This window comes from Onychomys torridus, chromosome 7 (genome assembly GCF_903995425.1).
Source record: "Onychomys torridus chromosome 7, mOncTor1.1, whole genome shotgun sequence".
Lineage (NCBI taxonomy): Eukaryota > Metazoa > Chordata > Mammalia > Rodentia > Cricetidae > Onychomys > Onychomys torridus.
Genome location: NC_050449.1, coordinates 49,208,647 through 49,225,912, shown reverse-complemented (window position 1 = coordinate 49,225,912; position 17,266 = coordinate 49,208,647). Strand labels below are relative to the sequence as shown.

General features: G+C 37.0%; 1 protein-coding gene across 3 annotated transcripts in view; it reads left to right on the top strand.

Moving 5' to 3' along the window:
• Window positions 1-17,266, top strand: part of Scaper (S-phase cyclin A associated protein in the ER) — a 366,940-nt gene that overhangs the window by 71,687 nt on the left and 277,987 nt on the right. For all 3 annotated transcript variants that reach the window (XM_036192654.1, XM_036192655.1, XM_036192653.1), the window contains exons 11-15: window positions 980-1,150; window positions 1,781-1,856; window positions 2,393-2,510; window positions 2,746-2,857; window positions 13,069-13,209. In XM_036192654.1, the coding sequence (XP_036048547.1) occupies window positions 980-1,150; window positions 1,781-1,856; window positions 2,393-2,510; window positions 2,746-2,857; window positions 13,069-13,209 (618 nt within the window). The remainder of the gene's footprint in view (window positions 1-979; window positions 1,151-1,780; window positions 1,857-2,392; window positions 2,511-2,745; window positions 2,858-13,068; window positions 13,210-17,266) is intronic.

Below are 17,266 nucleotides of genomic sequence, written 5' to 3'. Positions count from 1 at the left end.
ACTTTAAATCTTTACGTTTCTTTGAGAAACATAGTTGAGTGTTGCTTTTGATCCCATTGACAGTTTCAGCTGGTTAATTGATGATATTTAGGCTATATGTGATGTGATTTGTTTACACTTACCAGCTTAGTATTTGTTTTCACTTTGACTCATGTATGTATTGTTCCATCTTTTGCTTTTTAAAATTGTCTTAAATACTTTGTTGGTTTATTTTTTTTTATTTTTTATTTATTTATTTTTTTTGAGACAGGGTTTCTCTGTGTAGTTTTGATGCCTGTCCTGGAATTCACTCTGTAGCTCAGGCTGGCCTCAAACTCACAGAGATCCTCCTGCCTCTGTCTCCCGAGTGCTGAGATTAAAGGCATGTACCACCACCACCTGGCCACTTTGTTGGTTTATTAAGCATAAATCTTCATTTTGTTATTTTAGTGTTTGCCTTTGGGCTTATAGTATAAATTCTGAGATAGTGATAGTTCTTACTAATGGATAATTCTCAGTCATATTATTTAATTATAATTATTTTTAGGTTATAAATACATGTTGAAAATATAATTGTCTCTATAACCTGCATTTTTTTCCATGTTCCTATCATAGCATATTATCCTTGTTTCATTTTTAAGGAAAATATTTGATCTATAGCTGTTTTGAATTTGAGCATTCAGATGAAATTCTCACTTTCCCATAGATAATATCTGTTATTTACATAACTTCACAGTTTCTCATACAGAGCAATCTGGTAAAGAAGGTCAGACATGGATTGTTGTTACATTTCATGGAGTAGTAAATAAGCCCTTGGCTTCATGCACCTCGTAAGTCATACTGCTAATGCGTGCTTGAGCTTGGGTTGGATCCAGGTTTTCTGATTCTAGGTCAACATTTTTTATTATGTAGATATCTGTGTTTAGTTTATGGTTATCCTAGAAAAATTCATTAATGTTTCATGATTCTGCCCTGTTTTTTGTCTTTAAAAACCTAATAGTCCATGGCGGAAGTTCTCGCTAAAAAGGAAGAACTAGCAGATCGCCTAGAGAAGGCCAATGAAGAAGCCATTGCCAGTGCTATTGCTGAAGAAGAGCAGTTAACTAGGGAGATCGAAGCAGAGGAGAACAACGACATCAACATTGAGACTGACAATGACAGTGATTTTTCTGTGAGCTCCTTAGTGGTTCAAAATCTTGAATAATTAGCTTAAATAATAAGCAATAGCAAAATTTTCTTTTAACATTATTACAAAATATTTCCATATATGATACAGTTGATAAATAGGAAGTTCTCATTCTCATTTTACAAATCAAGAAACTGTGTCTGTCAGAAAGTAAGAACCCAGTTTTTCTCAGACTGTAATTTCTCTGGACTGGAGAATGTATTATTCTTGTTTTATCTTATTGGTGAATAGCAGATGCTATATTGTTTTGTGGCTAAGTATTCAGGTTATGTATTTTGATGGAGGAGATTTCTTGAACAAAACCATAAGTTTTATATTTCATTTATTCCTAATAATTATTATCAAATACTTTTGAATTCCAACGTATGCTTTTTGGTTTTTTTTTTTGTTGTTGTGAAATAAAATTAATTTGTTCTTGTGAATGGCCAGTAAACTATTAAAATACACAGTCTGAGTATTTTAACTTGGTAATTATGACTATATAAGAGCTGTCTTTGTTTTTGTTTGTTCGTTTGTTTGGTGAAGTTTATTAGAAGTTGAAAGGAGATATGTAGCTCATTTTAAGTTTATCATATTAAGTGCAAAAATAATTTTTCATTTTTTATTACATTCTAGGCTAGCATGGGCAGTGGGAGTCTATCTTTCTGTGGTATGTCTATGGATTGGAATGATGTTCTTGCAGATTATGAAGGTATTGTGTGTATATGTCTTTGAGTATTTGGTTCATAGGTATAATGGGATACACTAGATCATCTTTTATATAGTTTTTAGGTAAAATAATTTGAGGTAGAAATGCTTTTACAAGTCATGTTTATGTGGAGATAGCTCAGTAAGTAAAGTGATTGCCTTACAAGCTTGAGCAGTGGAGGTTAGTCCCCAAATCCCAAGTAAAAATACCAAGTATGGTCCTATGTGCTCATGAACCCAGCGAGGGTAAGTGGAGCCAACCATATCTATGGGCTTTCTGGCCAGGCAGCATCATCTAATTGGTGAGCTCTAAGCCAGTGAGAAATTCTGCATCAAAGGAAGTGAACGAGGTTTCTGGATGGTACTCCATAAATGTTCTCCAGCCCCCACATACATGTGCAGATACACAGGTGTATTAAAAAAAAAAAAAAAAGAAATCTCAAAGTTAGCTTTAAAGAAGTACATGGCTAAACAGTAACTTTTCATATATATATGTTTTGTTTTGTTTTTGTTTTTTGTTTTACTTTTTCCCCCTGTTAGCTCGTGAATCTTGGCGTCAAAATACATCCTGGGGGGATATTGTAGAAGAGGAGCCAGCTAGACTTCCGGGACATGGAATTCACATGCATGAAAAACTTTCTTCGCCATCTCGTAAAAGGTCTGGCCTTTGAAAATTTTCTTGAAATGCCTAGAAGGAAATTTTGATTATTACCTTGAGTTGTTCCATGACTATTTTCAGCATTTTGTATCAGGACATTTCATATTTATCCAGATGACAAGCACTAGGCTGAAATGCATCTTGTATACATTGAGAGTTTTGAAGTTCAAAGATCTCTGATTTAGCCTTGTCATGTGAACACGTGCGTATCTTGTTCATTTGTCTGTATTAATAGGACTATCGCAGAATCTAAGAAGAAGTATGAAGAGAAGCACATGAAAGCTCAGCAGTTAAGGGAAAAGCTACGTGAAGAGAAGACACTAAAGCTTCAAAAGTTGTTAGAAAGGGTGAGCTTTTACATTTTTAAAATAAGTTAATACATAAGTTGGTGGATTGTTTTCAAGCAGATTTTGTTGTTCTGAGACTAAAAGGAGCCATAATAAATGTTGTTTTTGTTTTTATCCCCATTGGTGCTTCTATAACCTGCTTCCCTAGGTAATGGTCTTCTATTGCAACCAGACTGTTATACTTGGACAAATTGACTATTTTTTAAAAATGAACAGATAGCAAAGCAGAGACAAGAGGAACTCTAAAATGAAGAAAACCTAACTGCATCAGAGGAACATAATAAAACCCCAACAACTAACTCAAATGCTTGGAAATCTACAAGTTTTGACCAAGTATTTAAAACAGTATCTCTGTGAATGTTAACTGAGCTATGAGAGATCACACTAATTTAACAAAAAACAGAAGGATAAAAAAGTTCAAAAGCAAGTGGAGAGCTGCCTCAGCGGTTTAAGAGCATTAGCTGCTCTTCCAGGCATCCTGTGTTCAATTCCCAGCACCCACATGGTGGCTCACAACCATCTAGAATGGGATCTGATGCCCTCTTCTGGCATACAGGTATACATGCAAATAGAGCACCGTACACATAAAAATAAATAAATCTTAAAAAAAAAAGTTCAAAAGCAAGATAAAAGCCATAAAAGGAAGCAAATAGATTCTTTTAGAGCTCTAGAATATAGTAACTGAGGCTACTCTAGTTGAGGGTCACTCTGTACTAGCATCCTGCCTTCACTAGCCATTCCTAGCATGGCCGGGCAGTCTTACAGATAGTTTTCTTTTCCACCTGGAGTTAGATCCCTACTGTAAAGCTAAGTATACTTTTTGTCCCACTTGCTCATGTGTTGTTATTGAAATCTCATGACTCTAAGCCCCTTTTTGGAATTTAAGTAAGTAGACCTCCTGAGACACTTGAAAAATTTACATGATGCCGTTGGGTTCATGAATACATTAGCAGGCAAAAACAGAACATAGGAATGCTGGGAACTTTTAGCTTAACAATTGTACATGGCCTCATCTTTGACCTGAGATATGTGTTACTTTCTGCTCTAACCAAGGAGCCACCTGCTTTTCTGAAGGAACTAACGATACTCACCATCAGGGAATGGGACACTACTTGTAGTGGTGAGCATATCAGGAAGCACATTTGGAAAATGCTAATGTAGGTGCAGTAGGACAATAAAACAGATTTTTTATGAGGCATGGACTGTCCAAGCTAGCCCAGGAAAAGCTGTGGAGACATGGTTTGAATTGTACAACTGTTGGAGCTTTGTGTTAAGGACATAGGAGACTTGGTTGAATTTGGAGCAGAATTCAAGAAAATAGAAATAACTATGCAATAATGTTTCTTTTCAGTGGAAAATATACTTACTTGGGAAGCAAAATAGCTCAGTCCTCTTTTATCCATAAAACAGTTTTACTACCCTTTCGAACCTCATTTATCAACTGAAATCTGTTGAATCTCTTACAAGTATTTGTTTTAGTATTATTCACAGATGGTTTTATAATTTTGAATATTATTTTAGCCTATGAAATTCCCTTTTTATACTAACACATGGAGAGACATGGAACACTCCTGGTTGGTGAAACCTTTTGTTCTGCAGCTCTTATTTCTCTGACCCCCAGCACCTGTTTTTCAGGGATGGTTTACATTTGTGGACTTCTCAGCCTTTCTTCTGTTAAAATGCACATGGATAGAATTGATACATAGTAACATGATGGGACAACTTTTGGAAAGAAGCTGAAACCCTAATATCAGTCACAGTGAGCAAGCACATCACAAGAGACTGGGTGTTGCTCAGTGTAGAGGGCTTGAGTAGCATTTAGGGTGTTTTGGTTCAATTCTCAGTATCCCCCTCCCCTAGAACAAAAAGTGAGCATCTTAAGTGATCCAGTTCCAATTTTCAGCCCTTTGCTAAATTAGACAATTAGGGTTCATCTCAGATATGTAGGTTCTTAGTCCCAATAGTGACTTTCATAGAGCTACTTTCTGTGGTGCAATAGTTATGCTGTTTCATTTAAGGACTTTTCGAAAGTTTAGAAGGTCTTCACAGTTACTGCAACATAGGTTTTTGTTTTTGTTTTTTGGTGTGTGTGTGTGTGTGTGTGTGTGTGTGTGTGTGTGTGTGTGTATGTGTGCATGTGCGTGCGTGCATGCGTGCGTGCGTGCGTGTGTGTGTGTGTGTGTGTGTGTGTGTGTGCACGTGTGCGCCATGGTGCCATCTGAAGGGTTACAGGACCACTTGTAAGAGCTGGTTTGCTGCTTTGACCATGTGGGCCCTGACAGTTGAACTCAGGACATTACACTTGACAAGTCTGCCTCTCCACTGAGCCATGTTGCTGTTCTACTGTAGCTTCGGAGTCCGATACCTTCCATTCACAAAACTTCAGAGATTTGTTTGCTCACCATTGCTGGAGTAGTATTTCTAGATGTAGTAAACACTGTTCAAGGGGAAACTTTTTTCTGGTTAGCATTTTAGAGTTTGCTAGAAGCCTTTTTTTGAGATATAAGTAGCTTAACATCTCTAGGCTTTAGGTGTCTTTTACTCTAAAATTACTTATTTTCTAGGACTATAAACTGAAGTCATGTATTTTTGGCCTAGGGAATGTGTAAGTTATTATCTCAGGAATGTAATAATTAGTCAAAAAACAAAATACCATGCTTGATTTGGCTAAATGTGAATTACAGCCCAGTCCTTCCTGGATTTTTGATCACCTAGACTTGGAGCTGAGTGTAAGTTGATTGAGCAAGTCTTCATGCATCTGAGGCATCGATGTATCAGGGTGCCCCACAGGTCACAGAGTATGTGTTTCTGAGGCCTTCTCTGTGTCCTGATGCTCTTCCCTTTCCCACTTCAAGGCCAGTACTGTAGAAAGGACAGGTGTTTGTTAAGGACCGTCAAGTCACTGTGCTTTCATTAAGTAAGGCCATCAACCAAGGTTTCAATGAGATCCTATATTTTATGATTAACTGAGCCTGATTTTTTTCTCTTATTCATGGAAAACATACTTGTAGATGTAACCGTCTTGTTAAATAAGAAACACAGAGCCAAATATAGAGTTAATAGCCAAGAGGTCAGAGCAATAGCTGAGAGCTGAAAACCTTGCCCCTTCACTGCTGCTGCTGTTTTTCCTCTCCGCAAGAGACCTACTTCCTGTGGCCTGTCTTTTTTGTAAAGTTTCTGTTCTGCCTTCTCATTGGTTGTAAACCCAACCACATGACCTCCTCATCACTGCCTGTCTGTACAGACCTCCAGGTCTTCTATGTTTGGTATTGAGATTAAAGGCCTGTGTCGCCATGCTGGCTGTATCCTTGACTCACAGAGATCCGCCTAGCTCTGCCTCCCAAGTGCTGGGATTAAAGGCATGTACCACCACTAACCAGCTTCTGCTATGGCTTGCTCTGACCCCAAGGCAACTTTATTAACATACAAATAAAATCACATTTCAGTACAAATAAATATCACCCTACATACTAGTTAATGGGATTGAAATCAGAGAACAAAATTTGTTTAATATATAAATAGCGGGGCCAGAGAGATGTTTCAGTGGTTAAGAGCACTGACTGCTCTTCCAGAGGTCCTGAGTTCAATTTCTGCAACCACATGGTGGCTCACAACCATCTGTAATGAGATCCGGTGCCCTCTTCTGGAGAGACACATGCAGGCAAAACACTGCATATATAATAAATAATAAATCTTTAAAAAAAAGTATTAAAAAAGTCCCCCTCTCTCCTCCCTCTCTCTCTCTCAATAAAGCTCTAAAAAGGTTTTATATATATATATATATATATATATATATATATATATATATATATATATATATATATATGATATGATAATTACGGTTTTACCTAATACTTTAAGTGTTGGGATCAGCTGACCTGTCCAACAGCACCTGAACAGGGGAGTGTGGATTAAGAAGAGACAAGACACAGAATAGAATCAGGAGGACTCTCAGTGAATACTGTAGCCCTGAATTTATTTCTCATGGCCTTTATATACAGAAAGCAAGGAGGCAAAAATACCTCCTTATCTTAAGGACACCATGGTTCAAGGAACAGACAAGTGTAAATACCTCCTCAATTCTCAGGGCATCTGGTGACCATGACCTTTGGCAAAACATCCTGGTATTCAGCCATGAGGAGCAAAAGCAAGCTTGAACTCTCTGACCCTAAGTCAAAAAAATCAAACCACAAGATGGAGTCACTGTGGTTCCCACATTTACTGAGTAGTATACTATATTATTTTTGAGCTCTTATAGTAACCTTAATCACAGATTTACATAGATACTGTTTATTTACCAAGGTATGTCAGGGATTAGGAAGGTTTGTATGACCTTCATATGGCCACTGAGCACTAGTAGTAATCAGAGTTTGAGTTTGATTATGTTAGATGAATTAGGCTCACTACTCTAATGGTGGTCCTTGGACTAACTAGTACAGCAGATGTTTCCTGTCTGTGAGGAGATAAGTGGAGATACTGATAAGACACATGTAGAAACTATAAAGTAGTTTGCTGAGTATACTTTTCCTGTTCAATCCAACAAAAAGAAAACCTGGGAGAAAAAAATAGTGTGACCAATTTAAGATATTAGTAGAGAAATTCAGCAGCAGATTTGCTCAAGCACTTTAAAGAGCCAGGATTCATGATCCTTCTGCCTCTACCTTGTGATTGTTGGTTACGGTTGTGTTATCATACTCAGCTAAAGTAAACTCTCTAAAAGGGAAAGCAATGGCATTCACAACATAAACAAATGTAACTTAAGCATAGAAAGTTAAAGATGTATGCTGAAAATGGTAAAAGAAATCTATGAAAGAAAATAAAGGAGACAAAAGTAAATGGAAATACATAAATGTTCATTGATTAGAAGAAATAACCTGATGCACTACCATACTACTATAAGCAACTTTGTATTCAGTGGAACACCTAATAAAATTTCTCTGGTTTGGGATTTCGTTTTTTCTACAAATTAAAAAAAGAAAGAAAGAAAGCAAAAAATTTCTAATGAAATATAAAAAACCACAAGTAACAAAATTAATCTTGACCAAGAAAAAAAATCCAGGAGTATCAGATTCCCTGACTTCAAATTTATTACACAGACATATTAATAAAAATGCACTTTTTATTACTTGTGAAAGAGTATGCATAGATGTTAGTGGAGCTAGAGGTAAGCCAGGGCCACTATGGCTACTGAACTTTTACAAAATTGTTTTTTATAGGTTTATTTATTTTTATTGTATGTGTATTGGTGTTTTGCTTGCATGAATGTCTCTGCACTATGTGCATGCCTAATGCCCTCAGAGGCCAAAAGAGAAAATAAGATCCTCTCTGAATGGAGTTTCAGATGGTTGTAAGCTACCCTGTGGGTCCTGGGAATCAAACCCTGGTTCTCTGGAAGAGCAGCAAGTTCTCTTAACCCTGATCCACTTCTCCAGCCCATTTTACTGATCCTTTGGTAAGAACACCAAAAATGTACAATGGAGAAAGCATAGTGTTTTCAGTAAATGGTGCTGGGGAAAATGGATATTTAAAGGCAAAAAAAGGATCAAATAAACACTTCTGTCCCATACCATATACAAAAATCAATGCAAAAATATATTAAATATTTTAAAGAAGATGAGAAATTACAGAACGTTTTGAAGACTGCATAGGGAGAACCTTTGGCAATAATTTTTTTATGTGACATCAAAATATAGGCAATAAAAGCAAAACTGGATAATTAGAGTCATCCCTGTTAAAACTCCTCCTCACAGTAAAGAGGAAAACTCAGTGTAATGAAGACAGCTTACAAATGGCAGAAGATGCTTGTCAGAGTGGTCAGATATGGTGTTAGTATGTAAAATTGTAGGGAGCCAGCATAGCTAGAGCAACAGTAACCTGTAAAACTTAGATGGCTAAAAAATAACTCAGAAAGATGTTCAACTTGATCAGGGAAATGCAATTTAAACTTCAGTGATATATCCCTTTACATCTGATAGGATGGCTCTCCCCAAAATGACAGAGCTTATATGCTTAGTATGGTTATCTAGAAAGTGAATCTCTTTAAAAAATATTTGTATCAATTCTTTGAGAATTTCATACAATGTATTTTGATAATATTCATCCCAAATTTGTCCCCCTAGCTATTCCCAGGTCTACCCCCACCTCCTTACACTGCCCAGCTTCCTGTTATCTTGTCATCTTTACCACCACCATTACCCTCCCCTTATAAAACCTGGTTCTTCCTTCCCTAGGAGCCACCAACTCTCCATAGGTCCTCAGTTGGGATGGGGACCCATGGCCCCTCTTTACTCCACCCTAGAATGTTGACTTGGTCTTACAGCAGGTCTTATGTAGGCAACCACAGTTTCTGTGAATTGGTGAGTACAGTGGAGCTGTCATGTCCAGAAGACCATGTTTTGCTCAGGTCTTTCTTCCTCTACCTCTGGCTCTTAGAGTCTTTCCACTTCCTCTTCTGTGATGATCCTGAAGTCTTGGCTATGGAGTGTGATACAGGTATTCCATATGTACCTGAACAATCCACTGCTACTTATTTTCTGCACTTTGGCCGTTCTGAGTTTCTGCATTAACCACTGCATGAAGTTCTCTGATGAAGTCTGAATGCTGCACTAATCTCTGGGTAGAGTAGTCTAAATTTAAATGGCACTTGGTACTGTGTCCATAGCAGATAATAGTGACAGGTTCACCCCTGGGGCCTGGGAGCCTCACAACCCTGGCTTATTGGCCAGCAGACATGCATTTTCTCTTATGAAGAAATGTGTTTAAAGTGTTCACTATCCCTGGGCAATTAGAGAATTGGATAATACCCACTTACAATAATATCCAATTACAGAATTGGAAATTAAAACTACTTTTGAGATTTTTTTTTATTTCCCAGTCAGAGTAAATAAGATTAAGGAAACAAAAGACTGACCATTTGAGATTGGATAACCTCTTATGGGCCTCTTCTCTGGAGAAGATAGATTCTCCCTCTCTCAGCAGGCATTTATTGGGCTGGAGCCTTCTAAGATTTCTCCCATCCATGTTGTCATATCAACTGGTAGTTATTGTGCTGCTTTGTTTAGTGACCATAATGTTGAGATGTAATGTGGACAGCTTCCCTCTTGTAAATATAAGATGCTTTCTCACAGCAGAAGTCCTGTTCATCAAGGGTATGAGAGGTAGGTGTGTGTGTGTGTGTGTGTGTGTGTGTGTGTGTGTGTGTGTGTGTAAGGCAATAATCAAGAATAAGAGGTCATGAATTTGAGAGGGAATGTGGTGAACATGGGAGAAGTTGGAGAAGGAAGAGGGAGGGATGGCCATGATACAAATATGGTTCTTGTGTATGAAATTATAAAAATTAAACTTTTAAAATAAAAATAGTCAGGACAACTAATGCTAGGAGCATGCATGCACTGTTGATGGGAATGTAAGCTACAGCCACTGTGTTGTTTTTCCTCAATACAACTGGAGATAGATCTCTTTGGACATGTACCCAAAGACTCTGTCTCCTGTATAATCTGAAATAATAAATGTATTATGACCTGTTGTGATATTTAAATAGAGTATATAAAAACATAACTTGGGATAGGATAGATGTTCAATACATGATCACTTACTGTTTTTCATGGAAAACTAAGAACAGACTATCTAGTGGTCCTTGCTCTGGTTTTGTGAAGCAGCTTTTAGTCACCTAGGGTAAGGGAGAGCTCCTACCAAACTCGCTGATGCTGTTCCTAGTCCCTAATTCATCTTTTTCTGTTATCTAAAACCCCAATTCCCTGCTAGGTGTTCTTTTCAGTCTAAGCTTCATCCTGAACTGGTGGTTCCTCTACAAAGTAATCAGGCATAAAAGAGAAAAGGACAGGAGAGATAATGCATGTGAGTTAATAAATGGAAGCAATGCTGTCTTTATATCTTAAGTTTTGCTGTTGTTTTTTTTTAATCACAATCTTGACACATTTTGGGAGGATGTTATACAAAGAACTTAATAACATTGACCTTGATCATTGGGAGCCTCATAGAGGCTAATTCCCTCACACATGTGACAAACTGACATGACAAAAGGGACAAAAATCTATGTGACAAAAGATGCCTTTCAGTACTTGGACAATTAATTTGTATAGGTTAAGTGTATTGTTTACATTCCTAAGGAATAATGAGTACAGTAATAAGAATGCTTATAAAAATGAGTAGTTGGCGTTTGATACTTCAAAACACAGTGGTTACATTTACTAGGGGTAGAAGACAATGTGACCTTTCTTTTTATCCTTAATCTTAAAAATTTGTCACTTAGAATGAATAGATTACATAAGAAAAACAGTTTATGCTGTAGATTTCTCCAAAATTAATATTATTTTATTTTATATTAAATATTCTAACATAGCCATATTTTCTTTTTAAATATGAACAAAATTATACAGTGTATATTTGCATTAATAATATGACTTCTAAGTATTTGTGTGAACAATTCAGAGATTACTGAAATTTTTATAATTGTGGAGATTCCTTGGTTTAATTTGATCTTCCTTGTGTATAATCTAATTTCAGTAGTAAATTCTATTTTCCAATTTTATTTTAACATTTTTCTTAGTAAAGGGTTTCATCTGTTCGCAGTAACTGTGTGGTGTATAGTACAGGTGTTTATCACTTTACAGATGTGGAAACTGGATCTGTGAGAAGACAAGTGTTTTCAGTGTCACATGAGAAACAGTTTTCAAATCTCAGACTTTAAGGAGTGGTTCCTAGTATAGCAATTTTTTTTTGCATAGTTGTTTATGTGGCTCAACATGTAATTATGAATTTTAGATAAAATCCAAATGACATGTTCACTGCAATTTTTCTACTCATGTAGATTTGCCTTATTGAATATGATTTCCTGAGGCACTGAATATATCTTTTACTTTTCTTATTTGAAATGTTAAGAATAAAAAATAATTCTTTATTGTAGAACTATTAAGGAAAAGAAATACACTATGTGTTAATTTATTTTTTGCTGCTGTGACAGAAGGCTGACAGAAGCCATTTAGGATTGCAGGGGTTCTTATGGTTCACATTTGAGGGTGCAGTCCATCACGGCATGGAGGCAGGAGCTGATGCTGCACTTCTTCCTGCATCTTTAGTCAGGAAGCAGAGACATGAATGTTAGTACTCAGCTTGCTTTTCCCTTTTTTCAGTCCAGGACCCCAACCCCTGAATTGTTGTGGCCCACAGTTGTGTTGGGTGTCCTGCCAGAATTAACCTAGCCTTCCTCATAAGAGGTTTGTCTTGTAGGTGCTTGTAGAGTCAGTCAGGTTGATAAGGAATACTAAATATCATATGCAATATTCATTCTAAGTGTCTCATGGTTCAGTGCAATAATAATCTGCAAATACAGTCACATCTAATGCACTGTCCTGAGAGGTTTGTTCATTTAACTAAATCTTCAAAATAACCCATGTAGGTTATGTTTTTTTCCTTACCCCCTTTCTCAGGAGTATGATTTTATTAATGACATACATAACTATCCTTTGACAGGTTCATACCTGTATATATGGACTCTGGTTATTATTATTCTCACTTCTCTTATCTCCCTTCTGCCTCTGTCTACCCCTATCCCCATAGTCCCATTGTTCACATCTATGTCTTTTTGTTTGGTGATCTATTAGGTTTTACCAGGGCCATCCATGTGATCATGGGTGTGGAACTATCCACTAAAACTTGATGGGCTCACTAAATAGGTACACAGCTAAAGACATTACTCCCCTTCCAGGTGACCATTTATAGCAAATAGTTCCCCACAGAGAGGTGGGGTCCCTTGATCTCCTCATCCATAACTGACTGTTGACAGACCTAGTTTTGTGCAGGCCCATGCAGGCAACTGGAGCTGCTGTAAGTTCATAATTGCAGTGACTGTGTTGTGCCCAGAAGACAGCATTTTGCAGGCCTTCCCCCCTGTCACCCAGCTCTTACCCTCTTTTGCAATATTGCTGAGCCTTAGAGGAGGTGATATAAATGTATTGTTTAGGGCTGAATACTATTATCTTTTTGATAGATAAGAAAATTGAGACATCAGCTACACTGTTGCCGAGAGTCCACAGTTATTAAGTGGCCAGAGAATCATGAAGGCTGTATTCTGGCTGTGTAGTTGGTTTTTAAACATTAGTCACACTCATGGATTTTTCCATTTACCTTTAGTCTTCTGCTAAATTACTGTGTATTTTGAAGTTAATGATGTGATAATTTGTCATACATAGGAGAAAGATGTCCGGAAGTGGAAGGAAGAGTTACTAGATCAACGGCGTAGGATGATGGAAGAGAAATTACTTCATGCTGAATTTAAACGAGAGGTACAGCTACAAGCAATTGTGAAGAAAGCTCAAGAGGAAGAAGCTAAGGTGTAGTGTATTTAAATATATAATCATGTAACCAAGTGTATTTCATAGTGTATAATAGCACCACAGGTTTATTCAAGTATCATTTTATTCTAAAATAACAGAAGATTTTGCTGGTTTATTTAAAATTTGCTAGGTACAATTTCATACTTTATAATAAGCAGATCTATTGAGATGTACTTGACAGAATAAGCAGTGCAGCTGTAAAATACTAAGTTTGATGAGTTTTGTCATGTGTATATCTCTCCAACTACGAGTACAGTGAACATTCATAAATCATCTGTGGAATTCAGCTTTTTCTTCAGCTCTGTAAATGTGCATTTGCTGCTCTGCTTTCTATCATTATAGATGTTTGAATTTTCTAGAACTGGATGAATGGCTCATAGAGTGTCTCATTTCCTCTGGCTTCTTTCACTCATCATCATCATCATTTGAATTTCATGTTGTTGTATGTGCTGGTCACTCTTGTATTTTATTGCCATGAAATATACCATTGTGTGCAAAAACTGTAGTTTGTCCATCCAGTTACCTGTTGATTGACATTTGTTTTCTCCTGGTTGTTGTCTATTTTAAGGATAACTGCTATGAGAATTCATTTTAAAGCTTTTAGGTGATGCTTGCTTTCAGTTTTTGTAAATACTTAGAGTGGGTTGGCAGTCTTACAGTAGGTTTAACTTTTCTTTTTATATTTATTTATTTTGTGTGCGTGTTCATGCTATCTTACAGATGTGGGGGTCAGAGAACCATTGGGGGAGTCAGTTGAGGTTCAAAGTCAGATTGTCGATCTTGGCAGCAAGTATCTTTACCCAACCAGCCATCTTGCTGGCCTCATGTTACCTTTTTAATAAAGTACATGAATTAGTTATATAGGATAATATTTCATGTTCATGCATTCAAGTATCACATCCACTCCTTCTCTACCTTTCTTATACCCTCACCTGACTACATATTTCTTCTGTATAAGCTTTTTGTAACACTTTCATGTGTTTAAGTTATTTTTTTCTAGAATCCCTTTATGAGAGAAAATGTGACACTTGTTTTTCTAAGGCTTGTTTGGCATGTTAAACTTTTTTAAAAATTTTAAAGCAAGGTGGGAAACTCAGGCTGGTCTCAAATTTGTTTTGTAGTCAAGGGTGACCTTGAATTCCTGATCCCACTGTGATATGAGATACAGGAAATGGTTTTAAAAAATTTTGTTACTTAACTTCGTTTGTGAACAAAAATGAGATATATTATGTATGGGAAAAGTTCTGTGGGCTGCTAAGAAGAATGTTTATTCTATCACTGTTGGACAGAATATTCTGTATTGTCTTCTAAATTCATTTGATCTGTGATACAGTTTAAGTCTGAAGTTTATCTCTTAATGTTTTTGTGTGGATTGTCTATCTGTTGGTTAGAGTGAGGTGTAAAAGTCAATATATAATTGTATCTGGACCTCTTTGTTCCTGAATGCCTAGTAATGTTGGTTTTATGGAAATAGGTTTACCAGTATTTGATGCATATACCTTTATATTTGCTAGGATTTTGTGAGGATTCCTTTTATTGGTTTGTAGTGACTTCATCTTTTCTGGCTAATAGGCTTCATGTCTGCTTTATCAGATATGAATATAGCTCCTTTAGCCTACTTTTTGGTTCTATTAGCTGAGAAAATGGTTGTCATCATTTCATTTTCATTTTTGGTATAGTTTTGCTGGTAACGTATTTCTTGCAAAAAGCAAAACAAGTCGATCTTTTTTAACTCAGTGTGTATCTTTTTTTGAGACAGAGTCTTAGGGATCCCCTTCCAGTCTTGAATTCATTATGTAGACCTGAGGATGACTTTAAACTTATGATCCTGTTTTTACCTCTTAAGTTCTGGGCTTACAGGCATGTACCACTACATCCAGTTTATATGTTGTCAGTACTAAGAGCTTCGTGCATGCTAGGCAAGCTCCCTACTAACTAAACTACATCCCTTGCCCCCACATTTAAATTGATAGTGTGTGTGTGTGTGTGTGTGTGTGTGTGTGTGTGTGTGTGTGTGTGTGTGGTGTTGGGATGGATGTAGGGCTTTGGCACATACAAGCCCTCTACTGTGGAGCTATGTTCCCACCCCTGTTCTATGTCTTTGAGTTGTAGGTTGATCATTGACAGCATATGGTAATTCCCGTCCCTTTTGTTTGCCTGGTTGATTCAAGTGCTCTGTGTTCTTTTCCTTCCTTCCTTCCTTCCTTCCTTCCTTCCTTCCTTCCTTCCTTCCTTCCTTCCTTTTTCTTTTTTTTTTTTTGTCTTGTTTGATATGTGAATAAAGTCATTTGATTATTCTTGTAGTAAGATTATTCTTTCTGGGTGCTTAGGATTATAAATATCCTTCCTTTTCTGAGTATAGGGTTTCTTTCAGTATTTTCTGCAGGGTGAACTTAGGTGATGAGTTTCTGTAGTTTGTGGTGACTTCAGAAGTCTTTATCTTCCAATGATTTTCAGTGAGAACTTTGCTGCCTATAGTAATCTTTTTACCAACTATTTACTTCCATGGCTTTAACTGTGTGGCTCTAAGGGTTTCAGCTGAAAAGTCCACTTTACTCTGATGGATTTGTCTCTGTAAGCCTGTGGGTCTCTACTCCTTAGGGGTCTAACAGCTCTTTTACAGGGATCGCCTAAGACCATGAGAAAACACAGGTATTTGTATCATGATTCATACAGTAGCAAAATTAAAGTTATAAAGTAACAATGAAAAGAACTTTAGTTGAAGCTTATCTCTTGGTGTCCAGTATCCTTTCTTTGGCCATTACACTTGGCATTTAAATAGCACTTTTGGAAAGTTATGATCGGGATTGGTTTTTGTTTTAAACTACTATTCAAGTGCAATAGTTTCTTATTTTGTCTTCAGTCCCTGATAGTTTTTTTTCTTACCTGATATTTTATATTATTTCTCACTTTATGGTATGTTTGGAGTTTGTTATTGAGTATTTGTATACTTATTGAGGACTCAGTTGTCTCATTTTCTCAAATTTTTGTTTGTTTGTTTTTTTTTTTATTTCACATTGGTTCTTTTTGCCATTTGTATGTTTGTTAGAATAGGTATCTCTTCCATTTATTGATATATGTTTACATAGGTGTGTATATGTATCCAGGCTGGTGCACATGTACCTCTGCATGTGTGTAAAATCAAGAAACCTAGAAGTTTATCTATTGAACTAGGCTGGCTAGCTACTGAGGGCCAAGACCCTGCCTGTCTTATATGTCCTCCTTCCTAGAACTTGGTTACAAACACAAGAAACAATGCCCAGCCTCTTTTACATGGATTCCAGGGAGCCAAACCTAGGCCTCAGCTGCCTCTACCGTTATCTATGACTGTCTTCTTAGTGAACAGATCTCTGATCTTCAGTTCACTGCATGCCCCACCAGCACTCAGGAATTAGAATGCATACTGCAATTACAACTGCACAGGAACAAACTAAATAATTTTTAGAGTTATTTATTTATTAGCTATACAGTATTCTGCCTGCATGTGTCCCTGCAGGCCAGAAGAGGGCACCAGATCTCATTACAGATGGTTGTGAGTCACATGTGGTTGCTGGGAATTGAATTCAAGACCTCTGGAAGAGCAGTCAGTGCTCTTAACCACTGAGTTATCTCTCCAGCCCAAAAGAGGTGTTCTTTTTGTTTTGTTTTGAGATAGGGTTTCTCTGTGTAGCTTTGTGCCTTTCCTGGAACTCGCTTTGTAGACCAGGCTGGCCTCAAACTCACAGAGATCTGCCTGTCTCTGCCTCCAGAGTGTTGGGATTAAAGGCATGTGCCACCACCGCCCAGCCAAAACTAAATATTTTAATATATTAAAAATATATTTTTTTTCTGTGCACGTGTGCATGCAGGTTCCTGCAGAGTCCAGAAGAAGTAGGAACCCTGTAGCTGGAGTTATAAGTGGTTGTGAGCTACCTGACATGGGGGTTGGAAATCAAACTCAGGCCCCTTATAGGAATAGGACTTGTTTTTAACTGTTGAGCTATCTTTTCAGCCCCTAAGTATATTTTTAAAAATTAGAAATTATAGCTTTACATTTTATAATGATTGAAAAAGC